The 26,614-nt window shown below is 38.0% G+C and overlaps 2 protein-coding genes across 13 annotated transcripts in view; both read left to right on the forward strand.

Moving 5' to 3' along the window:
* Positions 1-11,201, forward strand: part of numb (NUMB endocytic adaptor protein) — a 73,345-nt gene extending 62,144 nt beyond the window's left edge. For 3 of the 8 annotated variants that reach the window (XM_067367747.1, XM_067367746.1, XM_067367748.1), the window contains exons 6-11: positions 9-149; positions 1,134-1,338; positions 2,269-2,574; positions 3,557-3,700; positions 5,166-5,312; positions 8,861-11,201. In XM_067367747.1, coding sequence (XP_067223848.1) covers positions 9-149; positions 1,134-1,338; positions 2,269-2,574; positions 3,557-3,700; positions 5,166-5,312; positions 8,861-9,639 — 1,722 coding nt within the window. In that variant the 3' untranslated portion in view covers positions 9,640-11,201. The remainder of the gene's footprint in view (positions 1-8; positions 150-1,133; positions 1,339-2,268; positions 2,575-3,556; positions 3,701-5,165; positions 5,313-8,860) is intronic. The other 5 variants (XM_067367745.1, XM_067367749.1, XM_067367752.1 and 2 more) reach the window with 5 other exon arrangements.
* Positions 11,202-11,596: 395 nt separating this feature from the next.
* exd2 (exonuclease 3'-5' domain containing 2) lies at positions 11,597-26,541 on the forward strand. 5 transcript variants are annotated; one of them, XM_067367754.1, is made up of 9 exons: positions 11,597-12,099; positions 16,349-16,726; positions 16,814-17,070; positions 19,015-19,141; positions 21,321-21,619; positions 21,860-21,966; positions 23,968-24,103; positions 24,184-24,549; positions 25,162-26,541. In XM_067367754.1, exons 2-9 carry the CDS (start codon positions 16,379-16,381, stop codon positions 25,376-25,378), a joined length of 1,857 nt encoding a protein of 618 aa, XP_067223855.1. In that variant the 5' UTR covers positions 11,597-12,099; positions 16,349-16,378; the 3' UTR covers positions 25,379-26,541. The 5 variants fall into 5 exon arrangements, with proteins under 5 accessions (XP_067223855.1, XP_067223858.1, XP_067223857.1 ...); XM_067367757.1 differs by having other exon boundaries at positions 16,349-16,711; XM_067367756.1 differs by having other exon boundaries at positions 16,355-16,726.
* The last annotated feature ends 73 nt before the right edge of the window (positions 26,542-26,614 follow it).

Consider the following 26,614-nt stretch of genomic DNA (forward strand, 5'->3'; position numbering starts at 1 on the left):
GTTCTCAGGATCTCATTCTAGACCAGACAATAGAGAAGGTTTCCTTCTGTGCGCCGGACCGTAACTTTGAGCACGCCTTCTCCTACATCTGCAGAGATGGGACCACGCGCCGCTGGATCTGCCACTGTTTCATGGCCGTCAAAGACTCGGTGAGCACTCTCATACCTGTCAACACTCTCTAGTGATCGAATCTCATGGACAGATTATGGTCCTGCGAAGTCCCAGACTTGTGATCTTATTTTTTGCTTAATTGCCTCTTCATGTAAAATTGTGCCTTGAATACTAAGAACGGTAGCTTCCATGTCTGAATCTTGCAAATGCAACTTGTCTACTAGCAAGTAAAAATATAAATGTTCTCACATAATCTTGTTGTTTGTTGCATATAATCTTACTTCATGAGAATCGTAAACTATTGGTCTTTGTGTTGTCATTTTTTAGAAAGATTACATTGTGCCAAAACGGCTACGTATAATATCAGAATTTTATGAATATCATAAATGCAAAGTACAAATAAAATGAAATTAAATGTAAATACTAAATAAATAAGTCACAATTACAAGAATAAACACACCATGTGTGTAATAAATTGCAGTGACAACAATATAGACTAGAATACAACATTAAAACTGGAATAAAATGATCAGATCTCATTACTTAATTTATATCACGTAGTCACTTCTGCTCACAAAGGATGCAATTATTTGATCAAAAATACAGTAAAACTGCAATATTGTGAAATATTATTACAATTTAAAATAACTGTTATATTATTTTATAAATTACGCCTGTTATGCAAAGCTGAATTTTCAGTAGTTTCTTATTACTAATCTTATTATCATTTATTATTAATATCAGTAGTGCTGATTAATATTTTTGGGGAACATTTTTCAAGATTCTTTGATTAATAGAGAGTTCTAAAGAATAGCATTTACTTGAAAAAGAAATATTTTCTAACAATATAAATGTCTTTACTCTTTGTATAATTAATTAATTATGATTAATAATATTAAAATATAATATAAAACAATAAATCTAATCTAAGATAATGTTGTTTGATTAAACCCACAAACCTTTGTTTCATATGAAGAAAGACATTTGTGTGGTTTGCTTCTGATGACTGGTGTTGTTATCAGGGGGAGCGTCTGAGCCATGCGGTGGGCTGTGCGTTTGCCGCGTGTCTGGAGCGCAAACAGAAGAGGGAGAAAGAGTGCGGGGTCACGGCCACTTTCGATGCCAACCGTACCACTTTCACACGGGAGGGCTCCTTCCGCGTAACCACGGCAACAGAGCAGGCAGAGCGAGAGGAGGTGATGCGACAACTGCAGGATGCAAAGAAAGGTGTGTATGAGAGGGTTCAGAGATGGGATGGACATATGTTTAAGAATTTTTTTATACACTACCATACCCTCTGGGCCTCTTCCGTCAGAACTGACCAAAAACATTTTATTTTTTTTTATTTTTTTTCTTCATCGGAATGGAATGACACTTGGTGACTTTTGTCACATTTGCTATGTGAACACACAAAAATCATGGACATGATTCGGATATGTTAAAGGCCTTCACTCTATTTGAATCTAAAATATTGCATTTATTGAAAAATGATTTAAAAACTTTTAACGAAAAAACAAAGCTCATAAAAATGTTTAAATATTGCATAGTATCATAAAATCCCCTCAAATTTCTAAATAATAATCAAAAAATGTTTTTGAACAAAAAATATATTACAGTAATTGCAGTTACCAAAAAATGAAGGGGCTCAGAGGGTTAAAAGATTTTATTTTTGTTTTGGATAGAAGGCTTTATCTGCTTACCAAGGCTGCATTTATGTAATTAAAATTACAGTAAAAATTGAGAATTATTTTTGCTATTTAAAATGAACTGTTTTCTATTGTATTATATTTTAAAATGTAATTTAAAATATAATACAATGGAAAATTGTTTTATATTTTGTATTACATTTCTTGAGCAGCAAATCATCATATTAGAATGATTTCTGAAGGATCATGTGTCACTGAAGACTGGAGCAATGATGCTGAAAATTCAGCTTTGATCACAGGAATAAATTACATTTCACAATATTTTCAAGTAGAAAACAGTTATATTGTAATATGTCACAATATTCCTGTTTTTATTGTACTGAAAAAAATGTATGCAGCCTTGGTGAGCAGAAGACGTCTCTCAGAAAGATTGAAAAAATCTTAGTGACCCCAAAGTTTTGAACAGTAGTATAGCGGTGTCATCGGCACCTAACCCTTCCTCTCTCATCAGACTCTGAGGGTGTGTTGGGCAGCTCTTCTGTCAGCGCATCCAACCCTGTGGTCACCCTCGCTGGACCTAATGGCTCGTCGTCCTCCCCTCCTCTGCCCATGGCCACACTGGCCCCTCAGGAAGCCAATCCTCACGCCATCCCTCGACGCCACGCCCCCGTGGAGGCACTGGCTCGTCAGGGCTCGTTCCGGGGCTTCCCAGCGCTCAGTCAGAAAACCTCTCCCTTCAAACGACAGATGTCACTGCGCATGAACGAGCTGCCGTCCACCATGCAGCGCAAGTCTGACTTCCCCATCAAAAACACTGGTGAGGCTCTTGTTTCACCTTCCAGATTTGCAAATTGAATCGATTGGTTTTCTCTTTCTTGTATCTCTATATATCTATATTGTAAAGCTGGGCAAAAATTCTCTCTTAACTACTGATGTAAACTATACAGGGAACCCTGTCAGTTGGTACATTACTATAATATTAAAGGTGCCCTAGAATAAAAAATTTAATTTACCTCATCATAGTTGAATAACAAGAGTTCAGTACATGGAAAAGACATACGTTGAGTTTCAAACTCCATTGTTTCCTCCTTATATAAATCTCATTTGTTTAAAAGACCTCCGAAGAACAGGCGAATCTCAACATAACACTGACTGTTACGTAACAGTCGGGATCATTAATATGTATGACCCCAATATTTGCATATGCCAGCTCATGTTCAAGGCATTAGAGAAGCCAGTATTAACGTCTGGATCTGTGCACAGCTGAATCATCAGACTAGGTAAGCAAGCAAGAACAATAGCGAAAAATGGCAAATGGAGCAATAATAACTGACATGATCATTGATATCATGATATTTTTAGTGATATTTGTAAATTGTCTTTCTAAATGTTTCGTTAGCATGTTGCTAATGTACTGTTAAATGTGCTACTGAGCTACTGCGATCTGTCATGACACATGAAACAGCACCAAAATGGTGTTTGATTTTCATAATAAAATTGACAGAATTTGAAAGCTGAGACTTTGTTTCATATCAAAAGTAACAGAGCAGAGCATAATTGCGATTATTGGATGGGAGGCGCAAATAATGTTTAGTGAAGATTTGTCCATTCATCAACTGGAGCAAGCGTAGACAAAATGAGAATTGATTCAAATTGACAAATCAATATTTTAAGTTCAATATTGGACGTCCTTCTCTCATTCTTTCTAAAACCCTAACAATATAGTTTTGTTGCCTTCAAGGCAGTGGAGTTCCTTTCAGGACTTGTAGATAGTGAATGTAATCCTGTGTGTTTTTCAGTGCCGGAGGTGGAGGGTGAGGGCGACAGCATCAGCTCTCTGTGCACACAGATTACATCCACCTTCAGTGGGCCTCCAGAGGACCCGTTCTCCTCAGCACCGATGCCCAAACCCACCTCCTCACCGCAGTCGCCCTCTGCTCCAGGTCAGCTCCACTCTCACTGTAGAAACGTGTGTATGTTTGTGTTACGGCTTCCCAGTTATTACAATTAACCAGTCAGCTGGTCAGTGTTTACCTTATGTAAATGACTGTGTAGCATCTATCTGCCTGTTTAAAGCCCGGGATACATTGCACGATTTTTGGCTGTCCCAGATGAAATATTGGCATCGTGGCGATTTCTGTGATTGTGGCTCTTAATTGATGGTCCTATGTCATACAGTGAGAGAGAAATTCAACATGATCAACGCAGAGTGTGTTTGCTGCTACAACCTACGTCTACTGACCATCCAATAAAATTGCGACATGAAATCAACACGACATGGCGCTAAAACTTAAAACTGCTTGCCTCAAGCTCTTTTCCCTTCTTCTTTTGCCACTTCCTTTTTTTCAGCACACATAAAAACTTCAACTGCCAAAGTGTGATTCAACATGGTCTTTTTGCTAACCACTAGCGCATTCTGATGACGTTTTATTCTTCTACAGAAACAAGTCAACGGATGTCATCATCGTACAGTCTACATGCATGTCATACCCAAGTTTAATAGATCCATGTCGCAGTGTGTGATAAAGTAGGCTAATGATCTTATAGGATTACTAAAATCGTGCAGTGTATCCGGGGCATAAAGGAAATAAATTTAAACATGCAACTTGTACTTTAAAAAAAAGAGCTTCTTGATAATAATACACAACAATATAGATATATTATTACTTTTTAAAATAACTGTTTTCATTTTAAATATATTTTTAAAATGTAATTTATTCCACTGATCAAAGCTGAATTTTCAGCATCATTACTCCAGTCTTCAGTGTCACATGATCCTTCAGAAATCATTCTAATATGCTGATGTGCTGCTTAATGTTGAAAACAGTTTAATATTTTTGTGGAAACCATGATACAGTTTTTCAGGATCCTTTGATGAATAGAACATTTGTTACAAAATCTTTTATACCATTAGAAATGTCTGTAGTGTCACGTTTTAAGTGTTCTTTCTGAATAAATGTACCCTTGTTGTGTGTGTGCGCTCTTTTATATTTATATATATATATATATATAAGGTTTAGGTGTAGGGATAGTGTAAGGGGATAGAATATGCTGTTTGTACAGTATGAAATCCATTATTCCTGTAAATAGTCCTCGTTAACCACATAAACGTGTGTGTGTGTGTGTAGAAAAACTCACCTTACTAATACAATACATTACTAATACAAAGCTTATGTTGCACAGTTTGAGGACAGACGAATTGTTTCCCAATATATACAACAAGCTCATGTAATCCAAGGCTAGTCAATACAGACCCAACACTTTGACTAGTGGCAGAACTAATCTAGTCTTTTCAACCCCTAGTGTGTGTGTGTGTGTGTGTGTGCGTGTGTGTGTCTGACTGACTGTTAGCACTCTTGCTTCTGTCCGGCTCTGTCTCTAATCTACACGTCCTGTCTGCTGCTGTAGTCAACGGTGCAGTTCCTGCCTTCCCGCCGCCTAGTGTCACTGTAACTGCTGCAGCTAACTCCCCCGTGCTGCCACCCCCGCTGCCTGTCCGAGAGACTAACCCCTGGGCCAAGACCCCAAACACAGCCCCCACCACAGCACATATAGGTAAGACAATTGGGCTTCCTGTGCTGACCATGTGGAATTGGTGCTGAGAAACTCATTTTAGTTGATAATGTAAGGTTGTACTGTGATTTGCTGTTACTTACTTTCATTTCAAAATTGCATGAGATGAAATTCTGAGATTTTCCGAATGCATCGCGATTCTCTCTCTAATCGATTTTGGGCTTAGTTTTTAACAGCATATGGCACTGTGTGCTTTATAAAATAAAATAAAAATAAAAGCATTCTGAGGTGCATGTACAATCTCAGACTCAGCCGAATGCACGAGCGCTCTTCTTCATGAGCATTTGAGCATGCGGTTAAAAACTAAGCTCAGAATCGAATCAAGAGAGAATCTCGATGCATACGGAAAATCTCAGAATCGATCCAAGAATCGAGAAGCATCAATTTATTGTTGCAGCCCTAATTTTAGCTGCTAACTGTAGTTGCAATTGAGCAGTCTGTCATGGTCACAGTCTGATATTTAAAATGTGTGATTGATTATATCAGAATATAGGGTGAAATATATAGTTTTATGTAGCGTTGACATCATATTGGAATTGTAATTCAGAGATGACAACACAGAGATTCTACTCTATTTTACTGAACTGCACAGTTTTAAATGTAAATAGTGTTTAAAAAAGTACCACCTAAATGTATTTTAGACTTTTTGACTTGAATCAGTCTTAAAGGGTTAGTTCACCCAAAAATGAAATTTCTGTCATTAATTATTCACCCTCATGTTGTTTCAAACCCTCAAGACCTTCATTCATCATTGGAACACAAGTTAAGATATTTTTGATGAAATCCAAGAGGTTTTTTTTTATCTCCCACAGAAAGCAAAGAAAGGTCCAGAGAAGTAGTAAAGACAATGTTAAAATAGTCAACGTGACTACAGTGGTTCAACCTAAATGTTATGAAGCGACGAGAAAACTTTTTGTGTGCAAAAACAAAACAAAAATAACAACTTTATTCAACAATTCCTTCTCTTTCCTGTCAGTCTCACTAAGCTGCCAGTGGGCAGGGCCAAAGACATGATGATGTAGAAGTAGGTGTTGATTTGATTCTGCAGAGGCAGTCTTTCGTTGCACCATTACATAATACTGAATTCCGCGTTTGCGTGAAACAAGCGAGAGCGTGTCCACAGTTTGAATGAGAGGCATGAAAGATTCAAGATTCAGGCTTGACCTGGATTGGCGACTGAACAGTCAGAATCAAGTATTCCAGAGACCCGTGATATAATAAACAATAATATCCTTAACTAAGCAAATAACAGTCAAGTTACTACAGAATTGTTGAAAAAATAAGATTTTTATGCTATGATACCATAAATATATGTGCTTGGTTGCTTGGTCCAACCCTGCTCTTGGATGGCTAACATTTAGTTCAGAGTTTAGCTCCAACACATCTGGAAATGTTTAGTGATCCTGAAAACCTTGATTAGCTAGTTCAGGTTAGCTGATTAGCTGGTGTTTAATTAGGGCTGGAGCTAAACTCTGCTGGAAGGTTGCCCTCCGGGAGCAGGATTGGAAATAAATAAAGAAAGGATGAGTACATTTACAGCGAAAAACATCTGAACTTTATTTGACAATCATGCTTAAAATGAAACAATATTAAGCCCATCACAGTGACTAGAGAGTGGAAATTTCATCCCACACAGGACAAAAGCAGACCACAAAGAGGAAGAGTAGTTCCCAATCACACAACAATCAGCCAATCACCTGTGGAAAACAGACACACATAAAACAAATAACGGCCGACACACCTTGCTGTAAGTTAAATAAGGCAAGAATAATGTCTTTTTTTCAGGTTTTCAAATCACAAACTTATTTGGCTAGTTAACACCAGAGTCAGACTACATAGAGTGAACTGACTTACCAGGCTAAAGGCTGCACATTTTGAATAAATCCTTTCTGACACACCCATTGCAGTCTTGGAGTCTATACTAAATGGAATTGGAATTAGGTGTGTTGGAAAAGGGAGACAAACCCTGCATCTGAAATCAGATACTTCCCTACTGTATAGTATGCAAAAAAAAAAAAAAAAAAGAGTAGTATGTCCGAATACAAAGTATTCGAAAAAAAGTCCCAGATGACCTACTACTTCAGCCGGGATTCTGAAGTGTGCATACATAGGACACTTTACTATCCCATGAGGCCACAGAAGAGGATTTATGAAAGGCAGTGAAGCACTGTCGCTGGTAGGTCACGTGACAGTAACAACATGGCAGATATAAACATACTACCTATATTCATACTATATAGACAACTTTTTAAGGGTCGCAAAGTAAATTCAAATGTAGTACCTATTCAGACAGTATTAAATTTTGGATGCAGTGATACAAAATGTGCAGTGTTGCATTCTTCTGGGCCAGGGTTGATAAACAACAGTAGCCAGAAGTCCACTTCGCAAAGCACTTATGATCAAATAGAACATGCATCAGTTCCAAAACTGCTCCAACACACCTTGTTGTTATTTTTAAGTAATCCTGAACCTGTTAATTGACCCTTCACTGGGAGTTTGATTGACAATCAATCTAACCAATCATAATGCCGAATCCGCCATTTTGTCCGACTAAGCAGCCAAGAGTTAGAAGATAGAACTTGAAAAATGGTGTGTACGGACGTCTTTCCGCGTTTGAAACAAAATTCATTCTGATGTTCTTTCATGTTCATTTCATGCTATAAATTAACTACTAGGAAGAGATGATCGGTTCATGAGCCGCTTGAGCTGAGGTGCAATCTGTCACGACACATTAAAGAGCCACAAAACGTTTTTTATTGTTCGAATTTCTTTAAAAAAATTACACAATTTGAAAGCTTGGACTTTGTTTAATTCCATAAATATCCTGCTCTGTCTTGTCTGTCAACGTGTTGTCAGTGTCCTCTTTGCTCCACAATGTATTTTTCACTGTGAAAGCGCCATGGCTTGTCAGACAAAGCAAACAGTAACTAAGGGAGGGCGGGTCTTTGCAAAGGGTCAATTGGCTGGTTCAGGTTAGGGATGTGCACCACAAACTAATTTCATTAACATTTAATTTAAGTCAGATCCCATACTGAATGCCATTAAATATAGGTCTTATACATGCACTGTGCTTGCATTATGATAAATGTACATTAAACTTAAGCATTCAGTTAATGAATGTTAGCCAATGTAGACATATTCATTTAAATCGGTTAGCATTGCAGGACCAGTAAGTACAAACTCAATATTATAAACAATTCCTCAAATAAAAATTAGTAAATAAGTCACATGTCAAGGTATTTTTGTTCAGTATCACGGCTACAAGCTATTTACTTGTGTGTCCATGTTTGAATGTGCTTCTTAAGTTTTGCTTTGTTAGCTGCCGTTGCATTGAGCAAAGCTCTTTTGAGGACTTGATTCCCTGGAAGGGAATTGACTCCAATCTTTGGAATCAGCTCTTGATTCCAAATGCCTAGGAACTGAAGAATTTATTATTTCTGGAATTGAGTGGAACCCTAGTGAGAAAACCTTTTAAACTGTAAAAACCTAACAGCATGCTTAACAAAAATTCTTCTTGTTTTTTCCTGTAGGGAGCGAGTGGCCAAATTCCGCACATGCCGTGGGAGCCCTACCTGCAGTCAGCGCAACTCTTTCTTCACCTGCCTCCTCTCACAAACGTACGCCATCAGAAGCCGATCGCTGGCTGGAGGAGGTTTCCAAATCTGTCCGTGCCCACCAACCCGCCGCCAGCGTGAGAACCAACACGCCTCCCGCTCAGCAGCCCTTCCCTGCCCCGGTGCCCATCCCTATGGCACCCGCCCCTTCTGCACCCTTCATCCCTCCACCTGTGGTCCCTGCCGTACCCCCACGCCAGCCGGCATTCCACGCTCAGGCACCAGCATCTTTCCCAGTGTCCAACGGGATCCCGTTCGTGCAACCAGGCTTTCCGGTGGTCGGCATCACACCTTCACAGATGGTGGCCAACGTGTTCGGTTCCGCCACGCAAACTCAGCCCATCCCGGTACCTGTTCCGGTTCCCCAGACGCAGCTTCAGTCTTCACCGTTCTCCACACCGCCAGCAGGCCAGTTTGACACCCAGGCCGTGTGCAGCCCCTTCGGCAAACCATTCCTACCTCCGGTGTCAAACGCCACAGCATTGCAGCCACCCAAAGGCAATGCTGCTTTTAACGGGGCTAACAACTGGGCTGCTGTGTCGTCACCTGCACAGCCTATGGCAGTGCAGCATCAGCCTGATGCCTTCGAGGCCCAGTGGGCTGCTCTGGAGAGCCGCTCGCAGCAACGCACAGCTCCTTCGCCCACAAACCCCTTCTCCAGCGAGCTCCATAAGACATTTGAGATCCAACTCTAAAGACACACGGTGTGGTCAAGAGTCACAAAGCGACGTTGAAGGGCAACACGATGGACATTAATGGAGAGACAACTATAGAGTGAACGACCCTGAAAACCACTTCAGCTCCATATCTCTGTCTTTCAATTTCTTTGTCTGTTCATCCATGTTTGGTTTTTGCTTGTGACATGAACAAATGGAGACTAGGGGGTTGATGAAGGTGCCCCCAAAAACACAGCGAGTACAATGTCAGGCGTTCATGCTGCATTTGTGTCCAAAATGAATTAGAGTGGCAAGATGATGGTCAAAGGATTCTTTAGATGCTCTAATGTGACCCCATATTATTCAGTACTCCTTCTACCCAGACTAACCCGTCTCACAGCGCCCCCTAGCAGGCTGGATGACTGCTCCCTACCAGAAGGACGAGGCACTTCACAGACCTTCCGGGTTCACGAGGTTCTTGAAGAACTTCGCAATCAGAAGAGGAAGAAGCAAGAGAATGCCAAAATCTTTATTTTTATGCATTAAGTATATTTTAAATAGCTTTGAAATTTAACTGAAGAGCTGTAAATAATCTTTCCAAAGGTGCAGGCTTATTTTGTGTGCATACAGGAAAAGAGCATATATATATATATATATAGGCGTGAAGGGATGGTTTTCATCTCTTTCTTTATTCGGTTTTAGTCTTCTGGCCACCATGCAGATTGGATGTTGTAGATAATCGAAATGGACCCAGGCTGGGTTTGAGGACCTTTAAATCAAACAGGTCCCAGACAATGTTATCTGTCTTTCATGCTGTCATTTTAACCTTATTTTTTTGTACTATAGTATCAATACTTTGATTTCTATTGCCTACATATCATTATAATTTTTTTAGCACATTTTTAATGAATTTTAACACTATTGAAAGTGTCATCTTTTATTATTTTTTTCAATAAGAAGAGATATCATTAATTTTAGCACAAGCACTGTACTAATCGATCATTTGGCCACCTGTGGTCGATGTGACATCGGTCTGTGGCATTAGTGAGCTATGATGTTCACTGTCTTGAAATGACCTGTGGTTCCAACTCTAAAATGATTGCAGTGAATTTTTTTGTTCTCTGCTTTTCACGCAGTCCCATCAACCCTTTTATTTTATCAGACATGAAGATGATTGGTCCTGTTTTTAGGTTTTGATTCCATTTTGTAAGTATTGCATTGTATTATTCCAATTCTTTACGAAAAATTTAATCTAAAAGATTGAATAAAATGTTGGTGGTAGAGGAAAGCGGTTTTGTGTGCTTCTGTTCCACAAGTTTCATGATTTGCTGTGTATTCTTGTATCTGTGAACATTGTTTTGCAACTGAGATTTCTAAATAAACATCATCGTAAGATGCTTGGCACATGACCTGCATGCTCTTGCTCAAGGGAGGCAAAAGAGATACTGCTACTTTCTGAAACTTCATCCGAAAGTTGGACAGTGTCCCCTTTAAAAAAATACTGATTTATGAATTATTCTATGCTATGAATTAATATATTTCATCTGCACACACACACAGTGACATCAAGTGCGTCATTTGGGAAAGGGACTGTTAGTCAAGTCCCTCCCATTTCCAATTTATATGAAATGGGTAAAGGGTGTGACTTAATGGCATGATTTTCTCGAATTGGTCAAGTATGACGAGTCTGAATAATTCTCTTATTTTCTATTGTGTATCACTGTATTTTCAGTTCAATGACTATTAAATTCTTATCATATTATTCAGGTGTAAATTATTGTCCAAGCAGACATGCTCATGTGGTATCTGGTACTTTAAAATAATGTTTAAATCACTTTAAAGAGATTGCTGGGTAAATATCTACTGCTACTAATCTATTTTGTACAACAATACTGTCTAGTATTCAAACATCTTCAATAAGACAAAAAAAAAAAAAGTCATTCTATTTGAATTTGGCTTAACTGGTATTGGCCTTTCTGGAGGACAAATACTTTGAATGTCTAATTTTTTTCAGGTGTTTGAATAATAAGTGAGATGTTCAACACATGATCTTTTCCGAACCCCTTTTTGAGAGCTTTCACAGAAGATGCCTCAGGAAATCATTGCATTTGTCTTGAATGTTTCACCTCATGTAAGGCAAAATACACAAAAGTTATTTAAATGAAAATGCATGCAAATAAAACATTTAGACACATTACAGTAATGCCTAATATTCTGCAAATGCCAAAAAAAAAAAATTATGAAACGGCATTAATTTCTTTTATGCAAAATTTAACTTTATTTATTGTTTAATTTTCGTTTGAGATGACATTGGCATTTTACTTTATACTGGTGCAGTTGCGCTTCTCCTGCATTGATGGCGCTGTGGCGCTTATGATGTCTGCAAGCGCTGATTGAATAAAACCGCCGAAGAAGAAGCGCTGCAGCTGTTCATCATAAGAGTGTTTGACAGTGTATGGTAGTTTTCTCTCTTTAAGCTGACATCTATTCACTTTTCAGGTACGTAAATCCTCAGCAACATTTACACGAGAATGACATGTTATATAGCGGGTTATTTAGATGTTGAGCCCTAACAATCCGCTAGAATAAAGTACTACATCTTTGACATAAACACAAACACACTGAGACTAAAGTCATTAATTCGTTGTCTGAACGCACCGTGAACTCTTCATCAAATCGGTGTTGTTTCAGTTGTGGTGGAAATGCATCTGCTTTTACTAATACTAATACTAGTCGTAAAGGTTTTCACAAACGCACAATAGGTTTTTAAAGAGTGATATATTTATTTCAACTCAACAATTATACAAGTATCTTTAATGAGGAGGTCCTTTGTCATAGTTGTTTGGATAAGGATGGTTGTTTTTACACAAAATAACAGCGTTGTCAATTTGTGTTCTGGACAATTTACCTCAGTAGCCATGAATAATATCAATTATTCATTACAACAAAACTGCTGTAACTTTGTTAACCAGTGCTGTTAACAACAACAAAAGAAAGAAAGAAAGAAAACGAAAGATAGATAGTAAAAGACAAAGATTTTGAGTTAATGCTTTATCAGTAGAGACTTACTGTAGTAAATAATGGTAGACTAATATATCGCTTAGGTTCATTCACTGGCCCATATTAAGCCACTTCGCCATTCTTCGCATCAAATGATAAATGCTACCGAAATTCAAGATATGTGGAGGAAAAAATTCCCCACTTTGAGTTCCTGTTTTTATATTCATGATTAAGACACAAGTAAAAGTGTTTTCCTTAATATCAGCACAGTTGCAAATTTTATTTAACGTGTATAAATTCAATATCGCAAAAAGTTGATATTGAGTGAGTTAAATTTTAGACACAATATTGTCTGTTTTTTTGTTCAAGTTCACGAATGAAAATAGTTCCAAGCAACAAACTGTGGTGTTTCATTACAAAATAAAAAAAAAACATGGAAACACCAAAGACACTTTAATGTAATACACGTTTTAATAGACAAGGGAACAACTGTTTTGATATTATAGACAGAAAACTAATTATTGTTATATAACTAAACGCGTTTAGTCTTATTGTTTAAATCTAATTTTCTTGTTTTTTTTTTGTTGTTTTTTTTTGCGAGTACCATGCTTTACCATGCCTCAGAGAAAAACACTATTTTGTCAAATAGCTAACATAGCATAATCAGATGCAGCTTTATTTTTAGTAACAGTAATACAGAATTGTCTCCATCATACAATACGTTTTAAAATGAGTTGCATGCTATTTATCAACACAAGCCATCCAGCATTTAATATGATATTCTAAAATCGATCATCTTACTGCAGTGTCTCAAACAAGTGTCTCGCAGCAGCCACCGAGCGAACGTACAGAGTAACGTTATAACATCATTTTCAACACTTTCAAATGTATCTAATATAATAAACAGAGCTGTTACCTCATTCTCATGACCGGAAAAGCGGAAGCGGCGCCGGCGACTGTGGCATAATAAAAGTTCAGCTGTTCGTGAGGCGTGTGTTGTGCAATCGCTCCAGCGGCCTCGTTCAGCTCCCACAACTATCGGCCCTGCTCTGCTTCAGACTACAGTAGCTTTAATAATCGCATCCATGAACATGATTTCTTCCTGAGTCCTATCCTGATTATTTTGCACCATCCGTTGAGGTGAAGACCACATGTCCCAAGATTCCGCTCTCAAACTTGGCGTCATCAAGCTATGCCTTTGTTTTGAATAGGCCTCTAGCAGACAGAATTCTTACATACTGCACCTTTAAGGGGACAAATGAATGGACAAGTTAATTTGTCACAGTGTTTTTGAATGTGACTTGCTTATTACATGTATTAAAGGTGTTCTAAGCGATGTCACGCGTTTTTAGGCCAAAACATTTTTTGTCACATACAGCAAACATCTCCTCACTATCCGCTAGCTGCCTGTCCCCTGAACACACTGTAAAAAAAACGAGGTCTCTGTAGTCGCCACAAACTCTAAAAACGGCAATAAAAACAAACTGGTTCAGTCTGGACCCAGAATCATAATAAACACGCTCCAACCAATAACCGACAAGAATGATTTCAAATGCGCGTTCATGATTGTTTCAGGAAGCACAGAGGGGGAGGAGGAGGGAGGGTCTAGCTAGCCTCTGTTTTGTTTGACAACACTTCGAACATCAACAGAAAGTTACTCCACCCAGGATCGCTTGGAGCACCTTTAATGTTCAGGGTTAGACTTTATTTCGGTAGTACTCTTTAGACATTCTTACTATTAGTAACTTTTGCAACTACATGTTAAAGGTGCCCTTGAATGAAAAATTTATCTTATAAAACTTATATTTGAAAGAATTTATCTTGGCATAGTTAAATAACAAGAGTTCAGTACATGGAAAAGACATACGCAGAGTTTCAAACTCCATTGTTTCCTCCTTCGTATATAAATCTCATTTGTTTAAAAGACCTCCGAAGAACAGGCAAATCTCAACATGCGTAACAGTCGGGGTGTACGCCCCCAATATTTGCATATGCCAGCCCAGTTCGCAATATTATGAAAGGCATTAGACAAGGGCAAAATGTCTGGATCTGTGCACAGCTGAATAATCAGACTAGGTAATCAAGCAAGGAAAACAGCGAAAAATGGCAGATGGATCAATAATAACTGACATGATTCATGATATCATGATATTTTCAGTGATATTTGTAAATTGTCTTTCTAAATATTTTGTTAGCATGTTGCTAATGTACTGTTAAATGTGGTTAAAGTTACCATCGTTTCTTACTGTATTCGGAGACAAGAGCCGTTGCTATTTTCATTTTTTTAAACACTTGCAGTCTGTATAATGAATAAACACAACTTCATTCTTTATAAATCTCTCCAACAGTGTAGCATTAGACGTTAGCCACAGAGCACTGCCTCAAATTAATTCAGAATCAAATGTAAACAATATAACAGTACAATACTCACATAATCCGCCGCACGCATGCCGCATGCATGACGAACACTTTGTAAAGATCATTTTGAGGGTTATATTAGCTGTGTAAACTTTGTTTAGGCACTGTTCAAGGCAAGCACGAGCTCTGTTGGCGGAGAGCACGAGAATTAAAGGGGCCGCAGCATAAATCGGCGCGTTTATAATGATGCCCCAAAATTGGCAGTTAAAAAAAATTATAAAAAATCTATGGGGTATTTTGAGCTGAAACTTCAGATACATTCAGGGGACACCTTAGACCTATATTACATCTTTTAAAAACATGTTCTAGGGCACCTTTAACTAAAGGCCCGTTCACACCAAGAATAACTATAAAGATAACGATAAAGATATAGTTCTAAAAATCATTCTAAATTTAAAAGAATAGCACTGTCCATATCAGCGATAATGATATGAAACTATATTGATTGGATCAGTTTCAGAATGATTTTTTTTTTTTTTTTCAGCTGTTGAACGATAAAACACTGACAGCCAATTAGAATCCATTCTAATTTAAGGGCTTGTACATTTAAAGTAGCAGATGACATTGCGGCAAGTTAATTGCCGTGGTCCAGAAAAAGCCACCACTGTTTGACAAGTCAAACCTCCTTTTCAAGGACACTTTAAAGAAAACTGATATATGGAAAACTGATATATCAGTCATAGCCTCAGAATAAATGGTGAGAAGTATTAACGATGAGATCATTATGCCAGGCTAGCAATTTAGTAAACCGTGTAACATAAAATTACCTCAGGTATCCAGCGCTAGTTTCAATAACATTGTCTTGCTTCCTTTGTTGCAGTGAAAAAGACTAGACGTTGTTTTTATTCCACTATATTGACTACTTCTGTTAAATTCATTGTTAGATCACACTAGCTACTCACTCGAAACACAGCAAGCTGAGGACATCTGCTGGTTAAAGCCATGTAAATGCAACAAGAACAGCAAAAACATGTTGTACACACTTTGAAACTGCAGCACGTGAGCTAAGAAATAAACAGACCGTTATAGTTCATTTGTGTGGAGACAAATATAGTTATCATTATAGTTATCGTTCTTGGAGTGAACGGGCCTTAACTCTCGTTATTAGTAGTATTAGTAGACTGTTAGGTTAGGGTTAGTAGAATAAGTTGACATGTACTTGCAAAGTTATTTATAGTCAGTAGAATGTTTGTTGAGAGCATCAAAATACAGTGTTAGCAGATATTAAGCAGTCTACTGATGACTGCTAGTTGACATGTAGTTGCAAACTTACTTATAGTTAGTAGAAAGTCTAAAGTGGACTATCAAAATAAAGTGTTGCCATTTTCAGTTTTAGTGGGGAGTTGGTGCAGCTGCAACGATGTCCAAGCAGAGCACATTGACCGCAGCTGTGGCCACTATGTTAGGAGCCACTCTCGGTGGTCTTTTCCTCTGGCGCAGCATCCGCACTCAGAAGAGAAAGGCCCTGAAGGGCCCCGCTTTGGCTGAGCCTGTACAAGCCCAGCTAGTAGCGGAAATCGCCCCCTCACCAGAGCCGTCAGCAACCCCACAAACCCAGAAACTTCTACGCACACAAACAATGTTGGAGGTGCCGCCTGTGATCGTGAGTTCTCTAGAGGAGTGGGAAGCGCTTTGGCCTGCATTTCAAAAGGACCTTTCGGTGTATCCAGTTTTGGGATTGGATTGTGAATGGGTAAAAAGCATGCGTGTAAGCATGGCTCTGTATCTGACCAAATGTTAATGTTGTTTTGTAGCATCAGTGAGTTCCTTCACAAGATGTTGTCTGCTTCCACAGGTGTCTGCCAAAGGCAAGGCCTCTGCGGTTTCCTTACTCCAGTTGGCGACGTTCTCCGGCCGCTGTATGCTGGTCAGACTGCTGATGTTTCGTAATGCGCAGCTTCCTCTACCTAAGGGTCTCGTGGGGGTCCTGTCTGACCCCCGTGTGCTGAAGGTCGGGGTGGGATGTTATGAGGATGGGAAACGCCTGACCCATGATCATGGTCTGACTCTGAGTTGCACCGTGGACCTGCGTTACCTGGCCCTCAGACAGAGGTAATGCCTCAATTTGATCTGAGACTTTACAATCATTTTTTCATTTTAATGTCATAGTCTATCTATCAGTTTATTTATGGAGCACTAATTAAAACAACACTAGCTGACCATTGTTCTGTATATCATTATCAAACATGCATTAATAAAAACATAAAACCAGAGCTGCATGATTGATAATTAAAAGATTGCAATCGCAATCTCGATTCAAACACCCATGTGATCTCATTTCTAAATGACAGCGATACGACTGTCTATTAAACCTTTGACAAATACGATCACACAGAATATTCAGATCTGCATTGGCGTTGCCGCTGAACCAGATGTCATGTATAGGTATGAAACTTCCACCACACAGTATCATTATTTCTGTCTTGCAATAATTCAGATAATCACAGAAGTACTGGGATAAATTTATAGTTCGGATATAAACACTGATGAGTAAATCACCTTTGAAAGTAAATTGACCCTTCAAAGATTGTATCAGTTATGTCGTTACACCAGTAGGTGGCGACAAGTGACTGTTAAATTTGTCACTGAATCATTCATTTCAAGAAAATCATTCAAAAATGTTGATTCATCCAGTAATGAAACAAGTGAAGTCTTTACAATGAGTCATTGAATCATTAATTCAAACACATTTTTTTCTCAATTACTTGCTTAATTTTTTTTTTTTTTTTTTTTAATTCGACTGCAATTAACTTTTTGTCAGAACCTCTATTAAATTGTGGGAGAATCATGATCTCTATTTTAAACAAAAAACCAGAACCGTGCAGCTTTACATATATACATATAATGTATAGATCATATTTTAATAATCAAGACTAAAAAAAATTGCCATTTATTAGCCAATTCAAATGTTTTAAGTTTAGATTTGAACTCTGCCTCTGTATTTATCTATTAGAAAAGACAAAAAAAAAAAGCGATTATGGCTTAGTGCAGTTATTAAAGGGTCACTTCACACAAAAATTAAAATTTTGTCATTAAGTGCTCACCTTCATGTTGTTCCACACCCGACTTTTGTTCATCTTCAGAACACAAATTAAGATCTTTTTGATGAAATCTGAGAGATTTGTCCCTCCAGAGACTGCCTTCACAACTGGAACTTTGACACTTCAAAAAGTGATTGACGCTTTCATCAGCGAACATACACAGTAGCTCACCCGAACCTGAATGACGTGCAAGAACAAACCTCTTCTGAAAGCTCAAATATGATGCGTAACGCACGAGAATGAACCTCATTGGCTACGCAGCACATTTGAGCTTCCAGAAGAGGTTTGTTCATTCAGGTTCGGTCCGGATGAGCATCTGTATATGTACGCTTTTCAAGGTTTATAAATCCTAAATTAAATCTGTTCATCATAAAAAGTGATCGAGTCTGTTCAAAAAATTTGGACTAAACCTCTCAATTCATATGGATTTGTTTTACAATCTCTTTATGATCTTTTTGAAGCATCACAGTTCCAGTTGTGAAGGCAATCTATGAAGTGACAAAATCACAGCCTTTGTCATTTAAAGTGTTCGTTTTCTAATTTAATGTATGCAATGCATGTTTCAGAGTGAAGCACAGCACTGTTTTTTCCTTTACATGCATGCAGTTTGATTCAGTGTTTCCAAAATTATTTAATACTTATTTTCCACAAATAACAACGTGAAATAACAAATGAACAGTGTTAATTCATCAGCTATAGAATTCATCAGTTAAGAAACATATTGAATCCAGCTATAAGCAGGTATACAGAAGACAATACTGTCATTTTTCAGCTCAGTTTAGTTCAGTCACTCAACTCAGTTCAATAACAGTGTTGCAGAGTTAGTGTTATCTCAGTTCAGTTCAAATGCTTAAGCTGAGTGTTGGCAGGTGTCTGTAAAAGTCATAATTTCATAACTCCGTAACCCTTGAAACTGCTTACGGAGTGACATGATGTGATGTTGACTGTGTTGAAGGCAAGCTGTGCTGAATAACGGCTTGAGTCTGAAGTCTCTGGCTGCAGACCTGCTGAATGTCACACTGGACAAATCTCTGGAGCTGCGCTGCAGTGACTGGGAGGCTGACGTTTTGACCCAGGAACAGGTGAGGAATAGAGTCTAGATCTTCAACCCTTCTCCTGCAACGCTTGTTTCCAACCTGCTTTAGCTCACCTGACCTGTGATTTTAAGCGATCCTGAAGTGCTTGATTATCTGGTTCAAGTGTGTGTGATTAGTGTTGGAACCATGGACTGTAAAAAAAAATGTGGACGTAGTGTCCGTGACGTCACCCATAGAGTTCTGAACAGCAGTTTTGCCATCTTAGCTGCGCGTCACCGAACGTCACTCCCGGATAACTGAAAATGGGCAAAGAGGCGGGGAGGTGGTTTGAGCTGATGTGATTGGTTGCTGAAACCATGCCCGGCTAGCTCGACATGACCATGTTAGCAAGCAAAGGAGCTATCTATTTAGATACTATCTAAATTATTAATAAAGATAAGTTTTATCAGAAAGTTCTAAAGGTTTACTGTCAATCTACAGTGTTTTTTTTTTAAGATATAACGTTAAATGCTCCAACACCAGTAATTTGTGTTGGGTGTGCAAATAACATGGAAAATTAAAATGGGACTTCATACCTTTATAATAGAGATCGCGAGATGAATCCAATCTGTGGCACTTGGGTAAAATATAAATGTCCATTGCAAAACAAAAACAGTACTTTTTGTCCATGAAATATTGATATATTATCCATTGTTTGCATAACATTTCTTCTTAATGATCTGCTCTCTGTCATCGTTCTTCAAGAAAGGATGCAATCTGAGCAGCGTTTATTACAGACAGCAGCGGCATCTACCTGTCACTCAAGTGACCACGCCCTTAATTATGCAGAAATGTAAGGCTTAATATAATTTAAAAGAATGAGTTAGAAAAAAATTCACCCCCCTCAGAGTTGTCATGAAGGGCAAAATTAGCAGTATAGACCAAAACCACAATTTGAACCAACTTGTAAACGTTTTTTTCTGCTATAAACTTGGCTAATTTAACATGGGACTCTATGAGATTCTGCTCTCTTTTGGAGCCTGTCCCTAGCGGCCAGTCGATGAATCGCAGTTTAAGTTACTTCCGTATTGGCTTCACGAGAGACTGGGGGAGGTTGCCGCTTGGTTGGAACTAAAGGTCTGCGTCAGATGGATTTTTCAATCCTCCTCCCGCCAAAAATATGTTAGACTTTCACGTTTTGTCCCTTTCCTGCCCACAAAAGGCTGTAGAAAGAGGTCTAAGATGATTTTTTTAGTCCTGGTCCATTTAGATTCTGTCTCGTTCCAGAGTCTATAGGCTATTTTTTCCAATTTCCACTCCCAGAATGCTTCAGATCTCCAATGACATACTTCTGCACGCTGTTATTATTAGATAATGAGGGTAACAATATACAGACCAAACCGAAAAACCGCAATACACCACCCACGGTATGTACCCAGGTACTCTCTTCTTCTTTAATACTAGTTAGAGAATGATCATCTGAAGATATGTTGAAAGCCCACTTATTGAATCGTATCATATCTCATGTAATCGATCTGTGTTTAAACGGCAGAAAGACATCTATTAAACAGCTTGTAAACAATGTCACGTAGCATAACATTTACCTCAGAAAAGTCATTGTGTCCACACAAATGAACTTTGACTAAATATATGCACTATATTTGCCTATATATTCATTATATTTTACTTAACCTGCTAGTAATGTCTTGATGATTTAATGTATGTTTAAATAAATCTGTCATGAAAATGACAGCCACTGTGTAAATGATTTTCAATGATTTGGTCTAAAAACATAATTTTTAGTTAGATTTAGAAGTTAATGCAAAAACTGCCTTATGTGCAGTTTGCATACAATTTGTTACTTTAATAAATAGTTTAGGCTATTAGTTTGGGCTCTGTTAACCTTTAATATTATAGTAACGTATAAGTACCCTATATAGTTTACAGCATTAGCAGAGATGGTTATTTCTATGCATAAGAAAATGGGAGAATTTGGGACAGATTGCAGTTGAATTTGACCTGACATGTTATGATTATTATTTCTTTTTTCATGTTATGACAATCACAGCCAGTAGATGGCAGCTGCTTGATGTGTAAGAAATCTCAATGTTGTGCCTAGAAGTAATACATTTATTATTTAGACATTATCCAACTGATATTAGTTTAAACTTATATTATTTATTTGAACTTATTTATATTAGTTATTTTTATTACACTAAGCATACTGTCATACTGTATCCACCAGATGACCTACGCAGCACGTGATGCCCAGATCTCTATTGCCCTTTTCCTCCACCTGCTGGGGATGAACAAAGAGCCCCGTCTGCCCGCTGAGGGTGAAGTTGCATTTGTCCAGCTGGCATCATATTGCCAGGGGCTGGTGGATGTGCCCTTTAGGGGACGCTATGGCGGAGAGGGGGAAGAAGGGGAGAGAAGGCGGAGAAGCCGAAAGTCTACTGTGGATAGTCCTGAGTCTGGAGACCAGCAAGTTCCAGACCCGCGGCGGAACAAACGCAAACCACTAGGAGTTGGTTACTCAGCCAGGTAATGAAGGAATTGCTAGATTTTCCTGAAATTGGTAATTTGCCACAATGGAAATTCATCTGACTAAACATAATGAAATGTACAATTAATTTTTCAAAATGGTGTTGAAGTTGACAATACAATTTAGAACAAACCTCTAGCTAAAATTATTAATTTTCTTTTTTTTCTTTTTTTTTTTTTCTTCCTATATTTGGATCATTTTAGGGCATGACTGTTGATGTGCTTTTTGTCTTCATTCAGGAAATCACCCCTTTATGATAACTGCTTCCTTCATGCTCCTGATGGTCAGCCACTCTGCACATGTGACAAGAAGAAAGCAAAATGGTACCTGGAAAAGGGTATAGGAGGTACACAATGTTATAAATGTGGAAATTATAAATGCATAGTAGAAATGGCATGAAATGGCATTTTTGCCCTCGCCTTGTGGCACAATAATAAAGTAGGCTATATGAGTGTTAATAATGCAGTATGTGAGTTTACTTATGATAATTAAGGTAACATTTTTATTTTACAGTGCAGTTGTTACATATGTTACATGTACTTACTGTAGTAGTAATGGCATACATGCATAGTTTCATGCAGCCAAACCAAACCTTAACCCTATAGTATGATTTTAATTAATATTACTCAGTACTTAAATGTATAATTACACTATAACAGGGAGACCTTTAAATAAAGTGTAACTGTTTATTATATTTATGATGGTAATATATTGTGGGCCAGGATTCAAAAAAGGGTTACACTTTATTTTAGTGTCATTGTTACATGTAGTTACTGTATTAATAACTATAAATTATGCATAATTACACGCAACTAACCCTAAGCCAACCCCTAAACCTAACCTAACCTAAGTACATGTAGTTAATTATTATTACTCATTACTTGAATGTATAATTACACTAACACGGACACCTTAAAATAAAGTGTAACCCTTTACTTTGAGGTGTCTTTGTTACACTGTAATTATCCATTTAAGTACTGAATAATATTAAGTAATGAACTTACTATAGGGTTAGGAATAGGGTTTGGTTTGGGGGTGCATGTAATTACGCATAATTTATAGTTATTACTATAGTAATTGCATGTAACGTATGTAACAATGACACTGTAAAATAAAGTGTTACCCTTTATTTTAAGGTGGTGTCCTTGTTACAATGTAATTATACTATTAAGTACCGAGTAATATTAATTAACTACATGTACCAGCTTATTACACGGTACTGGCCACATAAGTAAATTATTAGACATGAAATATTGATCCGAGTCAAAATATTTTATTAGCTCTTTAAACACAAAGCTTCCGCAGAGAGAGCAGTTGCTAGCAAGCGGCATAATACAGCTGTATTGTGCGATTGGAATCAAGTATCCAACAGAGCTGTGTAAAAACTAAATCTGAAACATAAATAACATTTTCATTACTTGAAATAAACATTGAAATAAAAAAAAAATTTAAAAAAGCTAGTTATTTTTAGCTAGTTACCAAGGCTACTTATTTTCATTTAATTTAAAATAACTAAATAAACTAAATGTAAGAACTAAAACTTAATATGACCTATATAGACATTTAAAACAAAAACGAATAAAATGACACACATAAAATTAAACTAAAATTACAACCAAATATAGTTTTGTTATTTTTTTTTTTTTTTTTTATCAATACTAAAATAACACTATTACAGTGTTTATTATTTATTAAGAAAGTTTACAAGAAATTGTAGATTTGTTTCCAGTTTCATAAGATTTTATGATGGTTACTATGTAATAAAAAATACTGAGGAAAAAATTGTTGAAATTATCATTGAAGTGTGTTATCCTTGCACCAAAAAATATAGTCCCTGACATGTAATCTTACTAATTGCTAAGAAGAATAGTTGGCCGCTGCCACTTTTGACATACAGTTGTCGCAATTTACCCCCTAGTAGCAGTCAAACAAAACTTTAAAATTGGTCGTGAAGCAGCCATCTTACTCACCATGGTAAAATTAATAAATGAATATATCCACACAAAACAAATGAAGAAAAGCATAGTAGGTTTTCCAGGACTAATCACCCTAAATAGTTATAAAAACAATTTTCAGATATAATTATTCATAGCTGTAAATTTTACAGAAAGTGTTTACGTTTAAGTGCAAAAATATTGGTAATTCCCACCTTGTTCTCTTAGTCAGGTCAGAAAGTCCAAATTGGTCTCAAATGTAAGACTTCCGGCCTGTTGTTTGTCAGAGAGAGTGAGAAGATGGCTGTATTAGAATGGTGTATTGACCATTCGGCATTCAGGTTCAAAAATATCCTTTGTATAATGTCTAATATAATTGGGCAAAATGTGATCTGTACATAATTTATTCTCAGAATTGGTCAGTGAAGATCCCTTCATTGTCCGGCTGCTGTTTGAGCCGTCAGGCCGTCCAGACTCCCAGAAAGACTACTACCTCACAGCGAAGGAAAATCTCTGTGTGGTGTGCGGAAAAGCAGAGTCTTACATCAGGTTTGTCCTCTGTTTCCTGCGATTTCTTTTCTTGTTTTGAAAGTTGGACTTCTGTTTCTCAACTTCTGTTTTTACACTAGGAAGAACATTGTCCCACACGAGTACAGGCGCCACTTCCCAGCTGAGATGAAGGACCACAACTCGCACGACATCCTGTTGCTGTGCACGTCCTGTCACGCGGCTTCAAACGTCCATGACGGGATCCTGAAGCAGCAGCTGGCAGAGGAACACTCGGCCCCACAGGGCTGTGAGGAGGGCATTCGGCTGCTCGAGGACGCAGACCGGCGACGGGTGCGCTCGGCCGCACGGGCTCTCCTCAGCGCCAGCAACGGGATGCCCGAATCCAGAAAGGAGGAGCTCCTGTCAGTCATCCAGAGCTTCTTCTGCAACGGACAGCAGGAGGTCACGCAAGAGATGCTTCAGAATGCTGCAGCATTGGAAACCAGGTTAGATTTGTTTGCAAGTCTCTACTTAATGTAGCTTATTTTGACCAAAAACCACCCACATAAAAGGCAGGAATTGGCCATCTGACAGACAAAACTAAAACAAACAGCTAAAATTATTTTGAAATTATGCTAGCTTCCTAATGTTGTTTTGGAGTCTCCTACAATAGGTTTACATGCATTCATTTTCTCATAATATACATTTGCAGCTTCACCTCTTTTCTCGCAGTGTCTGAAACTGTTCTATCAAGGATAAGTCTCTCTGAATCCCTCTTTTCCATGAGCCTGCTCTGCTTTGATTGACCAGACTGCAACAAACACCCATTACCTTATGCTCCGCGATTGTACACACTATAAAGACTGTAACGGTGGCGTCGATTTTACCATATGAATCTGAGTTCAAAAGTAATTGCATAAACATTAAGCAGTTGTTAAAATAGTACACTTGGGTTTGGGGGTTTTCTCGGATCCCCTGAGGTGGTGGAAATGGAATAGATACAACTAGTTGGGCCAAGTTGCTGAACACCAGATCTTTGTGTTGTCATTCATAATTTAATGTACTTATGAATGTGAAGATTGAGTTCTGAAAGTTGACGTCTTTTTCTACCTTCGCAGGATCTTCAATGAGAGTTATGTGCCACATGGACTGAAGGTAGTGCAGGCGTATGCCGAGCACGGTCTCCGTGGCCTAATGGAACTGGAGCGCTGTTGGCGACAACACTTCCTGACCAGCATGCAGCCCCGCCATTTGCCCCCTCTCTGGTCCGTCAACCACAACCATGACAAATATCTGCGCAAGTACGGTGAGGACCTTCAAATCCAGCTCAACTGAGCTCCTCGCCACCCAAACAAAAAGAGACTTTGTGCTACAACTGCTGGAATAGGAAGGTTCCAACTGCGTGTTTAACACCTTGGTGTCCTTGTCCTATGTTGTTTGAGTGTGTACCAGAGATGGACTCTCCCTGGCCACAGGAAAGCCCTGGTGTTGACTTCCAAATGAGAAAAGAAAAAAGAAAAAAACAACCCAAGACTAGACTGTGGCCCCAGTTTGACCGGGCTCTAAGGGACCAGATGGAGATTGGGTAACAGACTCTTTGGGGATCGGAAGCCACTGTGGTGAACGGCAGAATCTTAAACTCAAGGATGGTGCAAGAAAAGAAATGGTGATAGGTAAAATAACTGCATAATGTGCACACTTTTTAATGTTTAAAATGTTAAAGCATTCTCATTTCCCTGTGAAAAGTAGATTCTACTGTATTTTAACCAGCCTAAACCTGCTCTTCTTAATTCTTAATCATGAATTCAATACAAGATTCATAGGCAGGTTTGAGGCCATATTAAATGTTTTGTTAAATGTTAAATCCGTTTGTCTTGAGGCTATACAAAATGGCCATTTTTACTTAAATGCCCATAATGGAGCTTTATCATTTTTGTTTAGTGGGTTTTGAAGAAAACTCCATTTATCTTTGAAAGACTGGACCAAATTAAGCACAGCTTGGCACATCATCTCGGTACAATAATCCATCTCAGAGTCAGGACACCTCCAAAACATACCAGAACATCTTTTGATGTGTGTGTGTAATATACGTATATATATGTACACATACATACCCCTGACACATTGAAGATTGGCTAAAATGATGCTGGAAGAAATTAATTCTCACAAATCAAGATTTCATAGTGCCAGTTTGTGTTGTATTTGCAGTTACAGCCAGAGAGATTGAGCTCCATGGATGGTGTAACATATAAATGGCCAAATCAAGGACGTCTGAGCCTAACATTCGTAATTTAACTTAAGAAACACTACAGCTTTCCTTTTTATTTACATTTGTCCAGATGTAACCTATTAAAAGCTGCTGTTTCCTTAATGTCAATAAAAAGATTAAATTTCATATCTTAAGACTGGATGAGTTGGTAGTGGTTGTCAGTTGTTTTTTTGTTTGTTTGTTTTTTTTGTTTTTTTTTTGTAGATGTATAATATACTTCTGTTTCACATTGTGAATGATTGCAATTCATAAAAAAATCCAACACTCATACAGTTTTACTGCTTAGAAAACAAGATTTAATA

Source organism: Chanodichthys erythropterus, chromosome 18 (genome assembly GCF_024489055.1).
Source record: "Chanodichthys erythropterus isolate Z2021 chromosome 18, ASM2448905v1, whole genome shotgun sequence".
In the NCBI taxonomy this organism is placed as follows: Eukaryota; Metazoa; Chordata; class Actinopteri; order Cypriniformes; family Xenocyprididae; genus Chanodichthys; species Chanodichthys erythropterus.

Bases quoted from the DNA above. Each gene is read 5' to 3' on its own strand.
- exd2 (XM_067367754.1), top strand. From the start codon at position 16,379: ATGTCCAAGCAGAGCACATTGACCGCAGCTGTGGCCACTATGTTAGGA. The intron at 17,071-19,014 runs GTAATGCCTCAA...ACTGTGTTGAAG, and splicing joins TACCTGGCCCTCAGACAGAG to GCAAGCTGTGCTGAATAACG. The intron at 21,620-21,859 runs GTAATGAAGGAA...GTCTTCATTCAG, and splicing joins GGAGTTGGTTACTCAGCCAG to GAAATCACCCCTTTATGATA.